Source organism: Ambystoma mexicanum, chromosome 9 (assembly GCF_040938575.1).
Source record: "Ambystoma mexicanum isolate Mex_15411 chromosome 9, UKY_AmexF1_1, whole genome shotgun sequence".
Lineage (NCBI taxonomy): Eukaryota > Metazoa > Chordata > Amphibia > Caudata > Ambystomatidae > Ambystoma > Ambystoma mexicanum.
The window spans coordinates 536,591,476-536,607,896 of record NC_090931.1 but is presented as its reverse complement, the minus strand read 5'-3'; the positions used below and the strand labels follow the sequence as shown (position 1 = coordinate 536,607,896).

General features: G+C 42.4%; 1 protein-coding gene across 5 annotated transcripts in view; it reads left to right on the top strand.

The window, feature by feature from the left end:
* The window catches only part of BRIP1 (BRCA1 interacting DNA helicase 1), a 2,318,009-nt gene that overhangs the window by 315,260 nt on the left and 1,986,328 nt on the right, over positions 1-16,421 (top strand). For all 5 annotated transcript variants that reach the window (XM_069615088.1, XM_069615086.1, XM_069615084.1 and 2 more), the window contains one exon: positions 14,581-14,727. In XM_069615088.1, the coding sequence (XP_069471189.1) occupies positions 14,581-14,727 (147 nt within the window). The remainder of the gene's footprint in view (positions 1-14,580; positions 14,728-16,421) is intronic.

Below are 16,421 nucleotides of genomic sequence, written 5' to 3'. Positions count from 1 at the left end.
ATCATGGCGAAATGACCATGAAATTTAATAGGGAGCACGCCTTCCATGTAGGGCAGGGTCACAAAATTGGAATCAATGATGTACTCACACAGTCAAAAAAATATTTTACCTATCCGCCCCTAATGAATAAAACCATTATAAAAATGGAAATAAACACACCGTCTAACAACACTAAAGAATAAATTACATCAATCTGGAGCATCATAGGACATAGATATGCAGGACTAATGCCGATGAATGAAGCATGATAAGATGTTAAAAACAGTTCTAGCAGTCAATTAGTATGCAAAAATACAAGATAAAAGTAACAATGACAATATGGGTAAACAAAGCAAGTGGCAGCATTCAGGCAAATGGAATAAAGTGCAAGTGTATGTAATTTAGCAGCATAGTTGTGTAGCGCAGGTGCGCTACAGCGAGGTGGCAGTATACAAATCTAAAACACTGCAAGGGACAGCATGATGGCCCTGTTGAAAATAGTAATAAAGTGCAAGTGCAAGCAGCATACTAATGTGCAAATATGCCGGGCCATTATTGCAAAGTCAAAAATTGCAACAATTGCAAAGTGTCGGCATCGTTAAAAAGAAACAATCGCAACCTCGAAAGATGGAATATACAAGAGCCGGAATGATAACAAGGAACACATATAAAATCACACAGTACATGGCTAGCCAAAAAAGAAGAAATTGATGTCAAAGATGCCCAGAGTCATAGAACCTACAAGGGTAATGGAAAGACTGAATAGCTAATATTAACAAAAATATGTTAGTACAAAAGTACAAATGAAAAGAGGGGGATGACTGTGGAGCTGTATACAGGGGAAGGTGGGACCACAAGAATGGAAAAGAAAGGAACAACTAAGAATAATAATAAAAAGAAGAACAATAAAGAGTTAGAGTCCCATCAAATCGTGCTACAGCAGATAGACAAATAAACATACATAAGTCTAATACAGAGAAAATAAATGTAAAAACACCAAGAAAAAAAGGTGTAGAGTAACACAATCAGGCCAAGGATGCAAAATATGGAGAAAAATAGAAGCTAAAGCCACCGAAACCAAAAGAATAATCGAGATAGGTCAGCAAGAGGGAGGGAATGGCAGAAAATGAAAGTAAGAATGTCATCCAGCCTCAAGTCCCAAGGAACGTATAAAGCTCCTCATCAAGATTGTGTCCATTAGGGAACTTGGTATCGAAGTCCAAAATAAATCGGGTCTCCAATTGTCTTAACTTTAAAACACGGTCTCCACCCCTGGGATGAATAGGTATGTGTGCCACTGCAAAAAAAGTAAGCAAACCTGAGTCGTTGGCATGTTCCTGCACGAAGTGTTTAGCCATGGGATACGCGGGATCAGAGTTTTTAATAGCCCTGAGATGCTGGAGAATCCTGAGTTTAAGCTTACAGTTGGTACTCCCAACGTACCACTTCCTGCAGGGGCATGTAAGAACGTAGACGACGTAAGTAGTGTCACAATTGATGGAATAATTGATGATTTGCTTACTCTTGGTTACTGGATGCAAGTAAAATTTGCAGGGAGACGCGTGGGCACACGCTTTACATTTGGTACATTTGGTAACGCCAATGGGGGAGACCGCCAGCCAATTGGAAGAAGGAGGACTTTTATCGGTAGGTGACAGAAAGCTGGAGACTAACTTGTCTTTGAGCGATGGTACTCTTTTGTACGTAATGGTAGGGCGTTTGGAAAGTACAGAGCATAAATCTTGATCCAAAGTTAAAACACGCCAATGTCGCTCAATGATCCTACGTACATTCTTGGAAGCATTATCAAAGGAGACAATGAGTCTAGGTACATCATCTGTACGATTGAATGCCATACAATAATTTGTCCCTGGAAAGGCCTCTGGCCTTATTATAGGCCATTTCAATGTTCTTTTTGGTATGCCCTTGTTGCAAAAAGTCGGTGGTAGCTCGAGCACAGTGCTGATCAAATGCAACCAAATCGGTGCAATTCCTGCGGTAGCGAATAAATTAGCCGTAGGGAATACTGCGTTTACATGGCCCCGGATGACAACTGGTAGCATGCAAGGCTAGGCCAGTGTTGGAGGATTTCTTGTGGAGAACTGTGTGGAAACCAGATGTGTCCAGGGTTACCACCACATCGAGATAGATTACCTCTGTGGTACTATGGCATTCAGTAAAACATAAATTCACTGTGTTAGTATTGATGGTTCTCACAAAAAGTTGCCAATCACTGACGGTCCCCTTCCATATTACAAACACATCATCGATGTAGCGCCACCAGGCAACAATTTGGGTGGAAAAGCTGGATGCAAGTAGATCATGTAAGAATGTAGCCTCCCACCAACCCATCGTCCGGTTCGCATGCGATGGGGCAAAGGTACTGCCCATAGCCGTACCCTGACTTGCCGGTAAAAACTGCCATCAAACAAAAACAAAAAGACATTATTGGTGAGGCAGAACAGCAACATCTCCAAAAACATAGAACTGTGACCATGCAAGTTCAATGACCGTGTTTCCAAGAAAAATTGACAAGCTCGCATTCCAACTTGATGATCAATAGAGGTATACAATGATACAACATCAAGGGTGGCCAAAAGAAAACCCTCTTCCCAGGGAGTATCATTATGTTGTAAAAAAATCCCTTGTGTCCTGCAAATAAGATGGCAAAAAGGAAACAATTGGGCCAAGTGTTCAAGAAGAGGACCACATAACTTAACAGTAGGTCTCCCGGGTGGGTGGGTAAGAGATTTCTGTGTCTTCGGCAGAAAATAGATGGTCGGGACGATATGACAAGAGGGAACAAGAAATTTAACTAGATCCTCCTCAAGAAGTCCATTATCAGCCCACTTGGTGCAGAGATTATTTAATTCCGACTGTATATCATGAAAAGGATTTTTGAGTAATTTGGCATAACCCAGTCGGTCCCCAAGTTGGCGGTTGGCTTCAGAAACATAATGGACTCTATCTTGGATCACGATATTAGACCCCTTGTCAGCCTGCTTAATGACAATATTGGGCAGGTTTTGTAATTCGCCTATGGCCTTTAATTGTGATGCAGTGAGATTATATTTAACTCTGTCAGTGCTAGTCCGTAGTTTCCTCAAATCACTGACACACAAATCATAAAAAGCTTCCAAACAACCACCCAGGGGAACTGCGGATTGAATCTGGATTTGTTCTTGAGCTTTTTATGTACATCCCAGCAAGGGTCAATGTCAAAATCAGTAAAATCAACATTGACAGGATCGAACTGGGTGTCTTCAAGACTGGTGTCTCCAATGAGGAGGCTGGTACGGCCAGTCCGAGGTACAGAAGGCTTCATGACAGAGGGGTTTAGAATGAAAAGTTTCCTGAGCTTGATCTTCCGAAAGAATTTGTCAAAATCTAAACGTGCTTGGACATAGTCAAAAGCCTTAGTGGGGCAAAAATTAAGCCCAAGAGAGAGAACCGAGGTTTGCGGCTTCGTAAGTATATGGGAGGACAGATTAATTATTTGGCACATCTCCATAGTATTGGTGGTTATTTTTTCACTCCAGCGCGCATTGATCTGCCCTCCTGATTTGCACCCAAGCCGTTTCCCACGTCTGCCTTGGCGAGTCCTTTTCGAAGTCTCTGTACTTTTCCTCTTCCTCTTGGCTTGCCCTGGCCTCTGCCACGTTTTTGGTTTTTCCCATCTTGGCAGAGTAGCCACATCTCTAAAAAATTAAGTTTGACGATTGGTTCCTCATTTTCCGAGACTGACACATCAGATTCAGATGAGGCTGTGCCAGGATCACCAGGAGCAACGGAAGCAGGCTTAATGACAGGTTTCCGCAGGGAATCAAAGCGTTTGGCAAAGGTGAATATCCTGCCGGTTCCATAGTCAAGTTTGTCCCTTATGAACTTACGATGTTTACGCTGTTTGATGTCTTCTTCATATATAATATAAGAGCCTCATTAATTTTTGTGCGTAACTGCTTGCCCTCCTCTGTGCTGGGAACCTTATTGAGTTATGTTTCCTTTTTGTCGAGTTCTTCAAGAGCCAAGCCACGATCAGATTTGGCATATTTTACCAAGATGGTAAGAAAATGGGCAGAACAGCCCTTGCTGGCTTCCCCCCATTCTTGGAGCATGCGAGGATCTTGGTCCTCAAATGATGGCATTGTCATGATGCGCAATCCACGAGGAATACGTCCAACGTCCAAGTAGTTCTGCAGTGAGTGTTCCTCCCACCATTTCGAGATCTCCTTCTTGCGTAACTTCTCAATGTCTTTGAGTAAGGTGATCTCAGCACTATAATTCGAATTGGCCTTTTTTGCCCCAGTGGTGGGCAAAGAAATAGGCAACTCCTGCTGTTCGCTAAACAAATCCTTGGCCTGAATGAGCCGAGCTGCTGCCCAGGCATCCTGCATGTTTAGGCCACTACAAGCCAAGCCGTAAAAAACGTTTTTTTATATATAGAAGCAAAAATAGCAAAAAGGACCTGAAAAAATGCGAGCTAACATGTGCTAAGGTTGAGGTCAAGACCGCAAAGTACTCCATTCACAAATGAGCAACTCTACACAGATGTAAGTAAGTAGCAGATATTCAGGAATAAAAGAACAGAGTACAGTGTTTGAATATAGTCTTCCCTCCCCAAACGAGAGAGAAAAGCGCTTTTGGAAATTGACACTTTTTAAACTGACAGTTTAAAATGGCTTTGTGAAACAATTAAAAGTGGTCAAAAATCCTTAAATTGATAGAAATTCCTATGAGAGCAACACTGAACAAGTCCCTAACAAACATGAGCTACAGGTTGAGCAACAGAATACACTTTAAATCAGAATGGAAGTGAAGAAACACTTTGAATGGGAATTTACACGTGTAAAGTTTTTGCAAAAATGCGAATTTGCGCTTCATTTATGAAATATTTAATAAAAACGGGTCAAATAAACTGTTCGGCAATATGGTTGTGATGTGTGGATGTAGCTACGGGTCTTAGGTTTCAGTGAGAGTTGAAATTAAGTTTGTCTATAAATTTGAAGAAGTTATACAAATTTGAATGAGAGGTGTTTTTGAAAATAGACGCGAAAATGAAAACAGAAATCGGTTCCTACAATGACAATTATGCTCTAAACTAGGGTATTCAGGCTGGTTAGCAGTTTGAAACATAGTAAGCCCCAGAGTGGTCCACGGAACCCAACCCCAGCACCTCCGTGTCTGCCTTGGAGGACTCAGTCGGATTACCCATGGGATGATTTTTAAGGGTTTGGGATTTTCACAAGACAAAAGGATTTCCAGAAATTATTACTATTACAAGAAATCAAGGCAAGGTTTCAGACTGGTGTGACACTATTATAAGTTCTTAAGTTAAAGAGAGGATTGGTTGAGATTGGGATAGGACAAGGCAAACATACTATGGGTTACTATGATTCCTGTTGATGCTTATAGTCCACTGTAAATTAATATTGGACAGTCAGGGTTCTGGTCATCCGGATCGGGTCTACCAGCAGCAGGGCACCTCTGGCAGGATGGTCAGCTGGGCGGTTTTTGTCAATTGGACTGGCACCTCAGACTGGATTTGGATTGGATTGGCCCTTCTGGTCACTGGACACGGTAGATTAGCGGGATGGCGATTTCAGTAGGCAAGCATGAATGGTAGCAAGCCAGACTGGATCAGATTGATTCTTTCCTGAAGATTGGGATGGTTCAAGATTTTGGCCTAGCTGAAGAAGAGTTCAGCAATTGCTGGGCCTTGGATTTGCAAAGTAGTCTGGAATCAGGACAAGATGAAAGTTCTGGACAGGATGAAGAGGTCAGGAACAAAGCGCTGCGCGGAAATCAGGATGTAGTCAGGAAACGGTGTGTCTGTGTGTAGTGAAGTTCCTATATTTATCATGCCAAGTGACATCACAAAATGTATGGTAGGGGCAGAATTTCCAACCACACCGCCACGGCTGTGAGTGGTCAAAGGCACTTGCCTTCTTCTGGTTGGAAGTCAGAAAGCGCTGTCATATTTTATGATGTAATTTGGGAAATTCCCATTGATTTGAACCACAATTTAACTTTCCCACAAATGCACATTTCTATAATTATGCCCTCTAAGAAAATCGGACACATACATTACATATTTCGTGGGTTATCTTTCCGTCTAATTCCCATGTCTTTGTCGTTCTGTGGAATTTTTCTCAATTTTAATCATAACGGTTTGGCCTAACAATTGCTAATTCAGCACATATCTGGGCAATTACCCCCAGAACATGGGTATACAATATTGTATTTGCAGCATCAATAGTTTCGCTACAATAATTCTTTTTGCATAACTTTGGTTCCTAATGTAGTACAGGGTTCACTCCGGTCTTCTCAGAAAGAGCATACAATTAGATGAATAACTACCAATTTTTAGATTTGCCCTCCTTCATGTTGCAAAGTTAAAGGTTTTCAAAACGTAATCACAAACGAGCATTTTAAACAACAGATATCTTTTAGCAGTTTTTTTCTTCACTTTCAACAGGCAACAGCTGTCAAATTCCTTTGATCATGGTGCAGGGGTCCAGAGGGAAGTTTCCTGCCCCTCCCCTGCAGGGATCAGTGTTCAGCCTGCCATTGTCCTTGGCTGGGCCAGAGACGAATGTCTAATGAGTTCATTGTCTAAATATGCGAGAACCTCCAGCATCCATTAAGCCTTCCTGCTAACAGAGGAGTGTCAACCTGAAGTGTCATCTTTCCCAGGCTGGGCACTGTCAAGTTAGAATTAAATATTTGATTTACTCAAGACTGGGTTTGGACTTTAAAGAATTACCTACAGCTTTCATTACAACATATAACTTGAACACAGTTTATAGGTAGATTTTGACATTTAAAGAATTGGGCCTTTCCACAAAAACATACTTTTAAAGCAGGCGATTTTGCATTTTCTTCAGGGAAAAACACCTTTAAGCTGAGTCTTATACATCCAATTTTCTTATGCAGCACACACACACATTTTATGCACCATTATTTCTGTCCTTGAGTGCTGGGATTTGTTTTTTCAGTTTGTATTCAGCCTTTGCTTGGAGTTCTCTCTGCACAGCTGAATTTGTTACATATTGCCATTTTTAGCTGCATTTTTCCTGTGGAAATGGAACCAAATGTTATTGAGATGGTTTTTCATAAGATACATTTCTTAGCTGCTGTCAGTCAATGAGGCCCGGCTCCTCTGGCCCTTCTGGATGATCTGTACTTCTTTTACTTTCAAGGATTCAATGAAAAATAAATGGATCTAGCACCAAAACAGCACTGTGAAGGTTGCAAAAGCTGCATTTTAAAAGGCATTTTCGGTTTTAGCCCAATTCTGTGGACTTGGTTCATGTTAACTGTAACAGCACCCACTGGCATTCTCCTGCAATGAGAATTCTGTTGTCAGCCCCACTTTGACTGGGTGGCAGGGGTGTGCAGCCTTTGGTTGAGTGTGACCCTTGCGCAGTTTGGCAGATTTTTGCACGCACAGGGGTTAGCGCATCAATTTTTGGCTGTTTCTTTCCCCATTTGTAAATTGAGGCAGTGGGGCCTATCGGCATGGGCGAAAATATCCCACACTCTAAATGCTTAATGTACATAGGATGTGTATATAAAACATTAAATAATCCATAATAATCATGAAATTATTGTAAAATAGACCACGGTTCGCTCATAGGGGTCAATCCTGTAAAATCAAATCAATTAGGGTTGGAGGTAGAGTTAGGCAGGCATTTTTTTATGATACACCATAACCGGTACAGAGCAATGTGTACACTTTCGGTCTCAGTATTGAGGCAGTAATTCCAAAATGCTTCCTTCCTTAACGACTCGTAGTTGTGTGCCATACTGCCCAAGATGGACTTATATGCATTACCCAGAGCTGCACATTCAGTGAATAGGTGCTTTGCCGTCTCCAATTTTTCGGACAATTGGCATATACGACAGCCCTGTCCTGGATGGGTAGCCTGAGTTGGGCACCACGAAAGATAAACAATGGCAACTGGTTTATTTGTAGCCTCAGCCAAAAACTTTGCACTGCAGGGTTTGGGCACTGTCTCGGGTATCTTTGAAGTTGGAGAAATCTATGCACCACCCCTGAGTCATTGGTGTAGATGCGTTGCAAGTAGTCTCGGGAAGACAGCTCAGAGGCAACATGCTTGCCTTGGAAGCAAGACGACATGGAGCGGCACAGGTTTGATCCCCGGGTCCGCGCTTAGAAACCTCTGGGTATTAAGCACGTTATAAATAACCTATCAATCAATTAGAAGGGGCACCATTCTGCTACTGCACTCATTTTGAAGTGGGTGAAGATTTGCTCGCAAATTTATGCTTGGAAATTCCAGTCTTTCAGCGGCCCATCACACTGGAAAAATGCTTTAAATGTGTTTAGGATGTTCTTGGGATAGTCGGTTGCACAGCCCACTCCAAACAAAGTAGGAGGTTTGTTTGGTTTTGGGAGCCTGTTTTTTTTGCATTAGACATCCCACTCCACCCCAGAATAAAAAGGCCTGCAGACCTGACTTTGTTCCCTCAGTTGCTGCATAAAACTAGCCTATGCCGGCACAAAGCTGAAACTGTTGGCTCTGCCAATGTCTTTGCAGCAAACTGCAGTGTCTCAAAGCACGTCTTGAGGCAGTTTGAAGACCCCACGTTAGCACTAGCTAACTTACTAGGCCTCATCGGTACTGCTATTCTGAGAGTAAATCTCAGCATGTTTCATCTGAGAGTCTAGTTGTGTCCTCACCAGGGCCTTGGCTGGTGTTCAGGCCGTGTCAGAGCCCTCACACTCACATGGGGTCGCCGGTAGCGAGGGAACTGGTCACTGGAGCAGCTTTTAACATAGCTAGCCTGCTAATTGACAGGATTTCTGAATGAATTAGGTTGATATTTCGCATCTCGTTTTAAATCACCCGCCCCCCATACCCACCAGTTGAATGCTTTGTACACGGGGCACCATGTCGCTTTAGGTGACGTATTAAGCCTAGCAGTGCCAGGGCCTCGCCTGCAGTCAAGGCAGTGTTATTACCCCAAAGAGACTGGCATGGCACCCATCGCTTCATGTCCCATCTCGTAGGCCACTTCTCTCCACTGTGGCCAATCTCCTCCAAAGTTGGAGGGACCAATTTATTAAAGGGCTGAGGCTGGGCGGGCGAGCATAGACAAATGGCAGTGATAAACGCAAATTGTCCAGTCCTTAATTTAAAAAAAAATTGAGACAAAAGGAAAGGAGAAAATGAACCAGGGCTATAGTCTTTCTCTATATAAACTAAACATGTATGATATAAAAAAACTAATTTCATCTTCTATAGCTGTATGTCGACTGTTGGGACACATTACAGATGGCAATCGATACAGATAGCAATCGCTGTAAAGTGTTTACATATGCCAAGTAGTTTCGATTCATATGTGACCTAGCTGTTTGATCACCAGCTATTTGCATTCTGTTACTCACAGATAAAAGTCATACTACAAGTCCCAGCATGCGAAGTCCTGCTGGCTGCAAAAACCAGGACTGGCTCGATGCTCCTAAATCAGAGCCATAAGTAGGTTAAGAGGTATAGTCGGCTATGCCAGGATAAGAACATGCCACCGTCACATAACACACAAGTCCTCTGCAGCAGGCCCATAGCCCTCTAAACCTCTTCACTAACTTAATTAAACCATGTTGTTATCCTTATTCAAGTGAAACTTGTTCAATAGGCTTGGCGACTCAAGCACAGTAAAACATGTTAAGTTAACTTTTCGAAGCAAGCAGCATTGACAACTAGATTTTCCAATGGGGAAATGCAAATTTTTTGCTGCTTTAACATTGTGAAAATCAAGCTAGCAGAATGCTGATGGAATATTAAACAACATCCAGGGATTAAGTTATTATAGACTCCGTTGTATGTAGCATACCGACTGCATGTTGATTGGAACCTCTCTGGGAAGAGAGGGCTGGCTGGTCATATTGAGGAACTATTAATTTTAATAGAGGTCGATCATGTTTGAAAGCAAAGTGGCACTTAACTCAAATGAATGGGGTATAACCAACTACATGAGGGTGAGTAGATGCCATTAAATCAAAAACGCTGGTGGAAACGTAAGGTACAGTAGTAGTTTGTCCCAGGCAGTTTCCTGTGGCGGGCAAGGGGAGAGATCAGTACAGTCAGTGTGAGTTGCCAAAGTACCTACTTGCAGAAGAACAAGCGATTCTCTGCCAGCCCCCCAAACTCGTCATCCTCATCGGTACTAGATTCGAGAACCTTTCTTGGTCTTGATCCTGCGCACATCTGCGGCCAGCCCAATGAGGTGTTCAGTTCCTTGTTCTTCTTTATTCAGACAGGAAGGTGATGGGAAGCGAGCAGGGTTGCCCTGATGGAAGTGACAGGCATATGATGGAATGGAGTTGAGATAGGCAGGCACTGAAGATGACTGGCAACGTGTCAGGAGCACAACATTGAGGTATGGGCAGAGGAACTGTCGATGATGAGTTTGTGTTCACACACATGTTACATTTGGCCTACATTCTCGTTGGTACTCGGGCACCCCTTCGCCCTACCTATGGCCCACTGGTTGCATCCACTAACCGGTGCGTTGCTCCTTCCCCAGAATGTAATTGCGATAAACCACGCTGCCAAGCGGACACTTCTAGTTCAGATATCAGTGGTCCTGTGGCTGTCTGTTTTTATTTCCGGAACCGATTGCTGTTTTCATTAGCAGTGCACATTTTGAAAGTGGCTTCCTTGGGGAAACAGACTGGAGAGCCAATCACGTCATATTGACATCACTAACTGTACATCCAATCAGGTACTGCTTACATCACGACAGTCGAGCACTACCCCCAAATCAGTACATGGACATTTTCAGAGACATTTTACAGCAAAACCTAACTATAATAGTAACTTGTTTATTTTTAATACAAAATGCATTAAAATATGTAACTTAACTTAAAAGCTGTAGTAAATATTTTTTAAAGCATCAATCAACTCAAACTTTTTTATTTTTACTTTAACCTATGGCGGCTACCATTTTGGAAGTAAAAATGGCTGACCAATGAAGCACAGCATACAAATGCAGGTAAAGAGTACAAAAGGGGTGTGGTTCTGGGTTGAGATGGGTGGGAATGGGTGGAAAATCATATAGATTTGACTTTGAGATGGACGTTAAATAGGTGCACACAGAGCCAAACAACACAAATCCATCCCCACATGTCATCTGCATTGAAAAGCATCACAGACCCTCATTTAAAGCCCCTATTTGAAGTGCTTATGTTAAAGCTATTATTTTATTTTAATGACAATAGCCAAAACTAAAAATGAGTGCTCACGGGGGGGGGAAAAATAGTATGACAACATGTGGCAGAAGTGGCGTGGGGGCTGTGGCGGGGCCCTAAGGATGCGAGAGTTGACTCGTGTTTGAAAAAGCCACACCAGCTAGTCCACACACTGTTAGTAAATAAAATGAAAGTTGTTTCAGAAAACAAGGAAGCGTCGGGTGTAATTGAAGTAAAGGCGGCATGAAAGAGCACTAGCAACCTTGGAACATGAAGAGTTCCGGGGGAAGACGGATCAGGGAAAAAGGAGAAAGCAATGGTGAATATGGCATAAAGGCAGTATTTGGGGGAAGTTGTTATTGACATCCACCATTCACAATGTTGGACATACGCATTTTAGTGTGCCATGTTAGAATGTTTGCGGCTGCAGTATTTAGGTGAGGGTTAATATCACATATAACTGTAAAACAAGATTAAGGATTCAAATAGAGGTGATGCAGGGGTATAAACAACTAAAGTGGATTACTCTGGATTAAACTGGCCATAAACTATCAGAAATTACTAGTTTAAACAAGGCCATATGCAATCCAACTGCAAGCAATCTGGATAAATCAATATGTACTTAGTAATTTACACTAGAGTACAGCACTTTACTAATGCTGATACTAGTGGTCACTCAAGTAGTGATATTGAGCCTCACTGGTGATAATGTCTATCATTCATACTGGGAGTCATATTCCTGCTTTTAGTAGTGGTGGTTACCATTTGACTTTTTTGTTTCTCAATGTAAACCAAAATGCGAATGATGGTATGCTCATTAGAACCAAGGTATTTCTTCAATAAGCACGCACAAAATATTTCTCTCCTAATTGACCAAAAGGTTTACTTGCTTAATGCAAACAAATGCAAAACGGGTGGATTTTTTTTGCACACTGTAATTCCCTGTTGCAGCAAAAAGAGGATTTCTTCAACCTAGGCGAAATGGCAGAAAGAGCTGGTCTGTCTCCCATTCCTTACAACAGTTTGTAGGTTAGCAATTGTGCCCACCCCTAATGCTGATGAGGGTATGCCCAGATGTGGGTCCATTACATTTTTTTACTGGGCCTTAGTCACTCAGGATTTACCAAATTGATGATGTCTGTGAGCAACCTGAAGGTGTCTCACCTACTAGTCCCCGGGGTTCGGTCATCCAGGTGGGCAGGACAGAGCCATCACTGTTGGATCCAGTTCCTGGGGGTGGACGAGTGAGGGAGGATGGGGGGTCCTTGGGAAGTGGGAAACCGACAGGTGAGACACGGTATCCCCCTTCTTATAACACCTTTTCCCCATCCTACCGTGTAGGATACTCTAACACTCTACCCTTTTCCAACACAAACACTTTTGCATACCACGAAAGACGACGGACAAACGTCAAAGCCATTTACCTGACTTGTCCCAACGCCAGGGTCAGGCAAAGTCAGGCAATTGGCGAGAATCACACACATCTGATGGCCCTTTCACTTCCCCACAGGGATTAAAGGTGGAGCACAAGAGCGCAATACGAGTAAGGCAGACCGCACGACGAGAGATCTAACTCAGCATGCCATTTCAAGAGGAGGAGAAAGACGGCATGAATCGAGATGGTGCCAAGGAGAGAAGTGACCTTGCCCTTTCCGACCAAGGCCTATGAAACCTCTGCAGAAGGAATCACAAGACTGCAAACAATAGCTAGCATGTATTGCAGCAGATGTGAACTGTACACAGGGTTCTCCTCCACTGACAACCAAGCCGGGGAGGGACGATTGGCCCTATGGTACCGGCCTTGACTCCAGAGACAAGAAAAACCAAGCAGTTCACTACAGCCATTGAGTCGAGGGGAGAGCCGATGAGAAACCGAACTGTGTTGAACGACTGATTACAGAAAGTACAAAGAACTGTTGATACACAAGGGGAAAGCCAGCATAGAAGAGTCAAGCACCATGTGGGTGTTATCGCGGGGAAACTCTGGGCGATTACCCTGTTGTTGAACTACCGTTACCAGAAGGCCTTGGGAGTAAGGCAAGAAGGAGGTCAAAGTGGTCAAACAGGGGTCTAGTAAAATCCTCTGTACAGTCGAAAGCCTTTGACCGACAGATGATTGTGAAGCTAAGGGAACCGAATCCCACATCGTAAAGTTGGCAAGTGTGAACCCGACCGAGGGATGCTGATTAAAGGGGGGTGAAGTATGAAATCCTGATTAACTGTGTGTTGACAAGAGTGAACCTGACAGAAAAATGTCCACAGTGAACTGTTTAAAAAGACATTAAGATTCCTAAATGTCACAGATGAAATTAAAAGACGTAGTGTACCCGACGGAGGGAAGTGGACATTGGAGAAGGGTCTTAGCCCGAAAGAGGGGGATCCAAGGGTGAAAAGGCATCACCTAACGTGCAAGCAGAAAGTCACTTTTTTAAATTATTTTGTTGAAGATATCAGTCAAGAGACTTTTTGTAGAAAAGAGACTTTACCACCGAAGGCCCTGATAAGCTGAGAGCGGAACTGTTAGCTCGTGCTGGAGTCCTACCTTGTCCTATGCTCAAAACGTGAGGGAGACCCAACTACCGCATCCTGACTTATTATTTGTGAACACTTCTTTCTTTTCTGTGAATCTTAACCAACACTCTTTGTTTGTATTTAGCGTAAGGATTGGCAATAGGTTTTACTTACTATAGGCCCTTTTATTTGACAAGACACCACTAGTACTGCCTTATTATTTGATGGTCATAGCTTGCTCCCATCTTAAGTTTAGGTTTAGATTAGGCGTTTTTCCAACCCGCATATACAGTTTAATAAACACCCTTGAACTGTGATCACTTGTGTGTGTTTTTACTGTTGCCACCATGATTTCCTTACATGTCGTACAAGGTAAATGTTGTCTCCGGTTGCAGTTTGCGCTGAACTGCTTCCATTGTTGGCAGGACCAAGACAGATTTGCATATGGTTTTTTCCCTTTTCATAATGTTGTAGACAATCTCAAAACAGTTGTGTGGTGGTTGTCCAGACCAGTATTAGTGGTTAGGTTCAGTTCAAAACCACTCCTCACTTTTTGATTTTGTGAACAACCATATTGAAATCGTGAACAACCATGATAAAAAACAGACTGTCACTGGCTTTCACTGACATAGGTGAATATCTTCTGCAGGGTTCACTGTGACATCGATCCTTTGCGGGACAGTACACTCAACAGGCAACATGTGTATATCAGTTTAGCCAGCTTTTTTTAACTCCCTAGGAAAAGCCATTAATATGTAATAGCGATTTGCTCCTGTTTTTACATTGCCATAGTTTTCACATTCTCACTAATGCTAGAAAACCTCCTGCATAAATAGATGTTTACCATTTTTTCTTTTCATCCCTCATTTCTGTAGGGAAGAAAACGACGTTGCTTTGATAAGGGAGTCCAATTCATTGATGACAAAAATAGTATTGTGGAAAGTACAGCACAAAAGCCTAAACAATGTGATGTTCACTACCAGTCAGAATCATTTACACCGAACAACCTAACCCCAAAAATTGTAAGTATGACTTGCTTTGTTGCACTGATTTGCTTTTGTACAAATGTATGCCACAGAACTTAAGAGGATATTCCCTACCAGCCTGCTTTTCTTTTCTAATACTCCAGAGCAAAAGATAAGTGAGTACTTGCCTCTTTAAAATCAATCTACTACTCCAAAGAAAGAAAACCAAGGAATAAAAAGCATACATGTGCCTAACCCTTTATTTCACTGGTTCAGCCCCGGTTGACCAGCGGTATGAGCAGCACTTCTACAAAATGGACATCTGCTATAGTGCTTCCAAGTGCCAAGATAGCTTCTTTTCATTTGCATGACTTTCTTGCTACCAAGAATGTTTGTATTACAAAGAAATGCAGTTTTTCGTAATTAGAAAATATTTTTACTTGCCTAAAGAGACACCAGTTGAGAATAAGAACTACACTATCCCAAATAGGGAGCAAATACTTTTCTAAAATGTTTATCAAGAGCCCTATAGATCTCTGTTCAATTGTATGAGGTGGTGAGGGGGACCTATACATCAACGTGATGTAAAGCACCTCCTACAATGTGCAATTGGACCCTTTTCTCAGACAATTGTCCTCCTTATTTGCAATGGTTTTGCCCATGCACAAACAAAGGGGGTCCTGGGAGTGTCTCTCTATCTAACGGCCTCTTATCCAGGGTTAGTCTCAACCAGAGTCTATAGCTCACCATCCTTTCACAGAAGAGAAATTTCCACTGCATATCAGTCTTTGTCCTGCTCAAGGGCAGTCCAGCACTGAAATGCCAGGCAATTCTCTTCTGAACTAGAGTACCAATAGCAACCTCAGACACGTGTTTCGGCCTGGTTGGGGCTTGTCACATAATTCAGAGCTATGTTGGATTTTTGCTACTTCCAGGTACCAGGAAAATCGCCTCAACAGGACCAATATTGGTGAACAATTGTGAATCGCCACTTGTTTGAAGGTGAACATTTCCTCAGTTGAATGCCTATAGTCCTGGGTGCTATGCACAGGGAATGGAGAGGTTTGGAGATGTGCAAGGCTGGATGAGAGAGGTTGCGGTTGTTTTCTGTGGCTGCTTCCCATTTAACAATTGTATTCTGTTTGAAAGACGTGATGCTTCGTTGTAAGAGCACTTTAAACATCGGGTTTGGTCATTAAAAGTTGCACTTAAGGTTCAGTCATAGTCAATAGTTTTCAATACATTCTGTGTTGTCGCCAGTGCAGACATTGTGAAATCTGTGTTCTTGATGATCAGCACCCACATGTATCTGTATTTGGCAAGAGTTGAATTGGTAAATGCTTCTTTTCACATTTGCATGGACTCCCACCACAGCAGCTGGACAAACAGGAGTTAAGTTGCCCCTGAACGGTTTATGGTGCCTGTACTGGCACGGTTTGCAGGGATGTGACTGGTTCTTTAAATAGAATAGTGCAAAATAACATAATGGTGCAGTTGTATGTCAAAACAGAACTCCTGCTGGACTACAGCTTAGAAACTCACAAAGGTAAACTGCTGCTTTCTGATTTACCCTTAGCTAATAGTTTTGTTTTTGGATGGGCACAAATGTATCCCTGCAGAAAATAACGAGGTAGGAGAGACTGCTCAAAGCAATTGAGCAACAGTTGAGAGCTAAATATTTATTTGTTTTGCTTATTGTACGTATGATTTATAGCAGACTATAAGCAAATTATAAAGAATAGTCAATATAA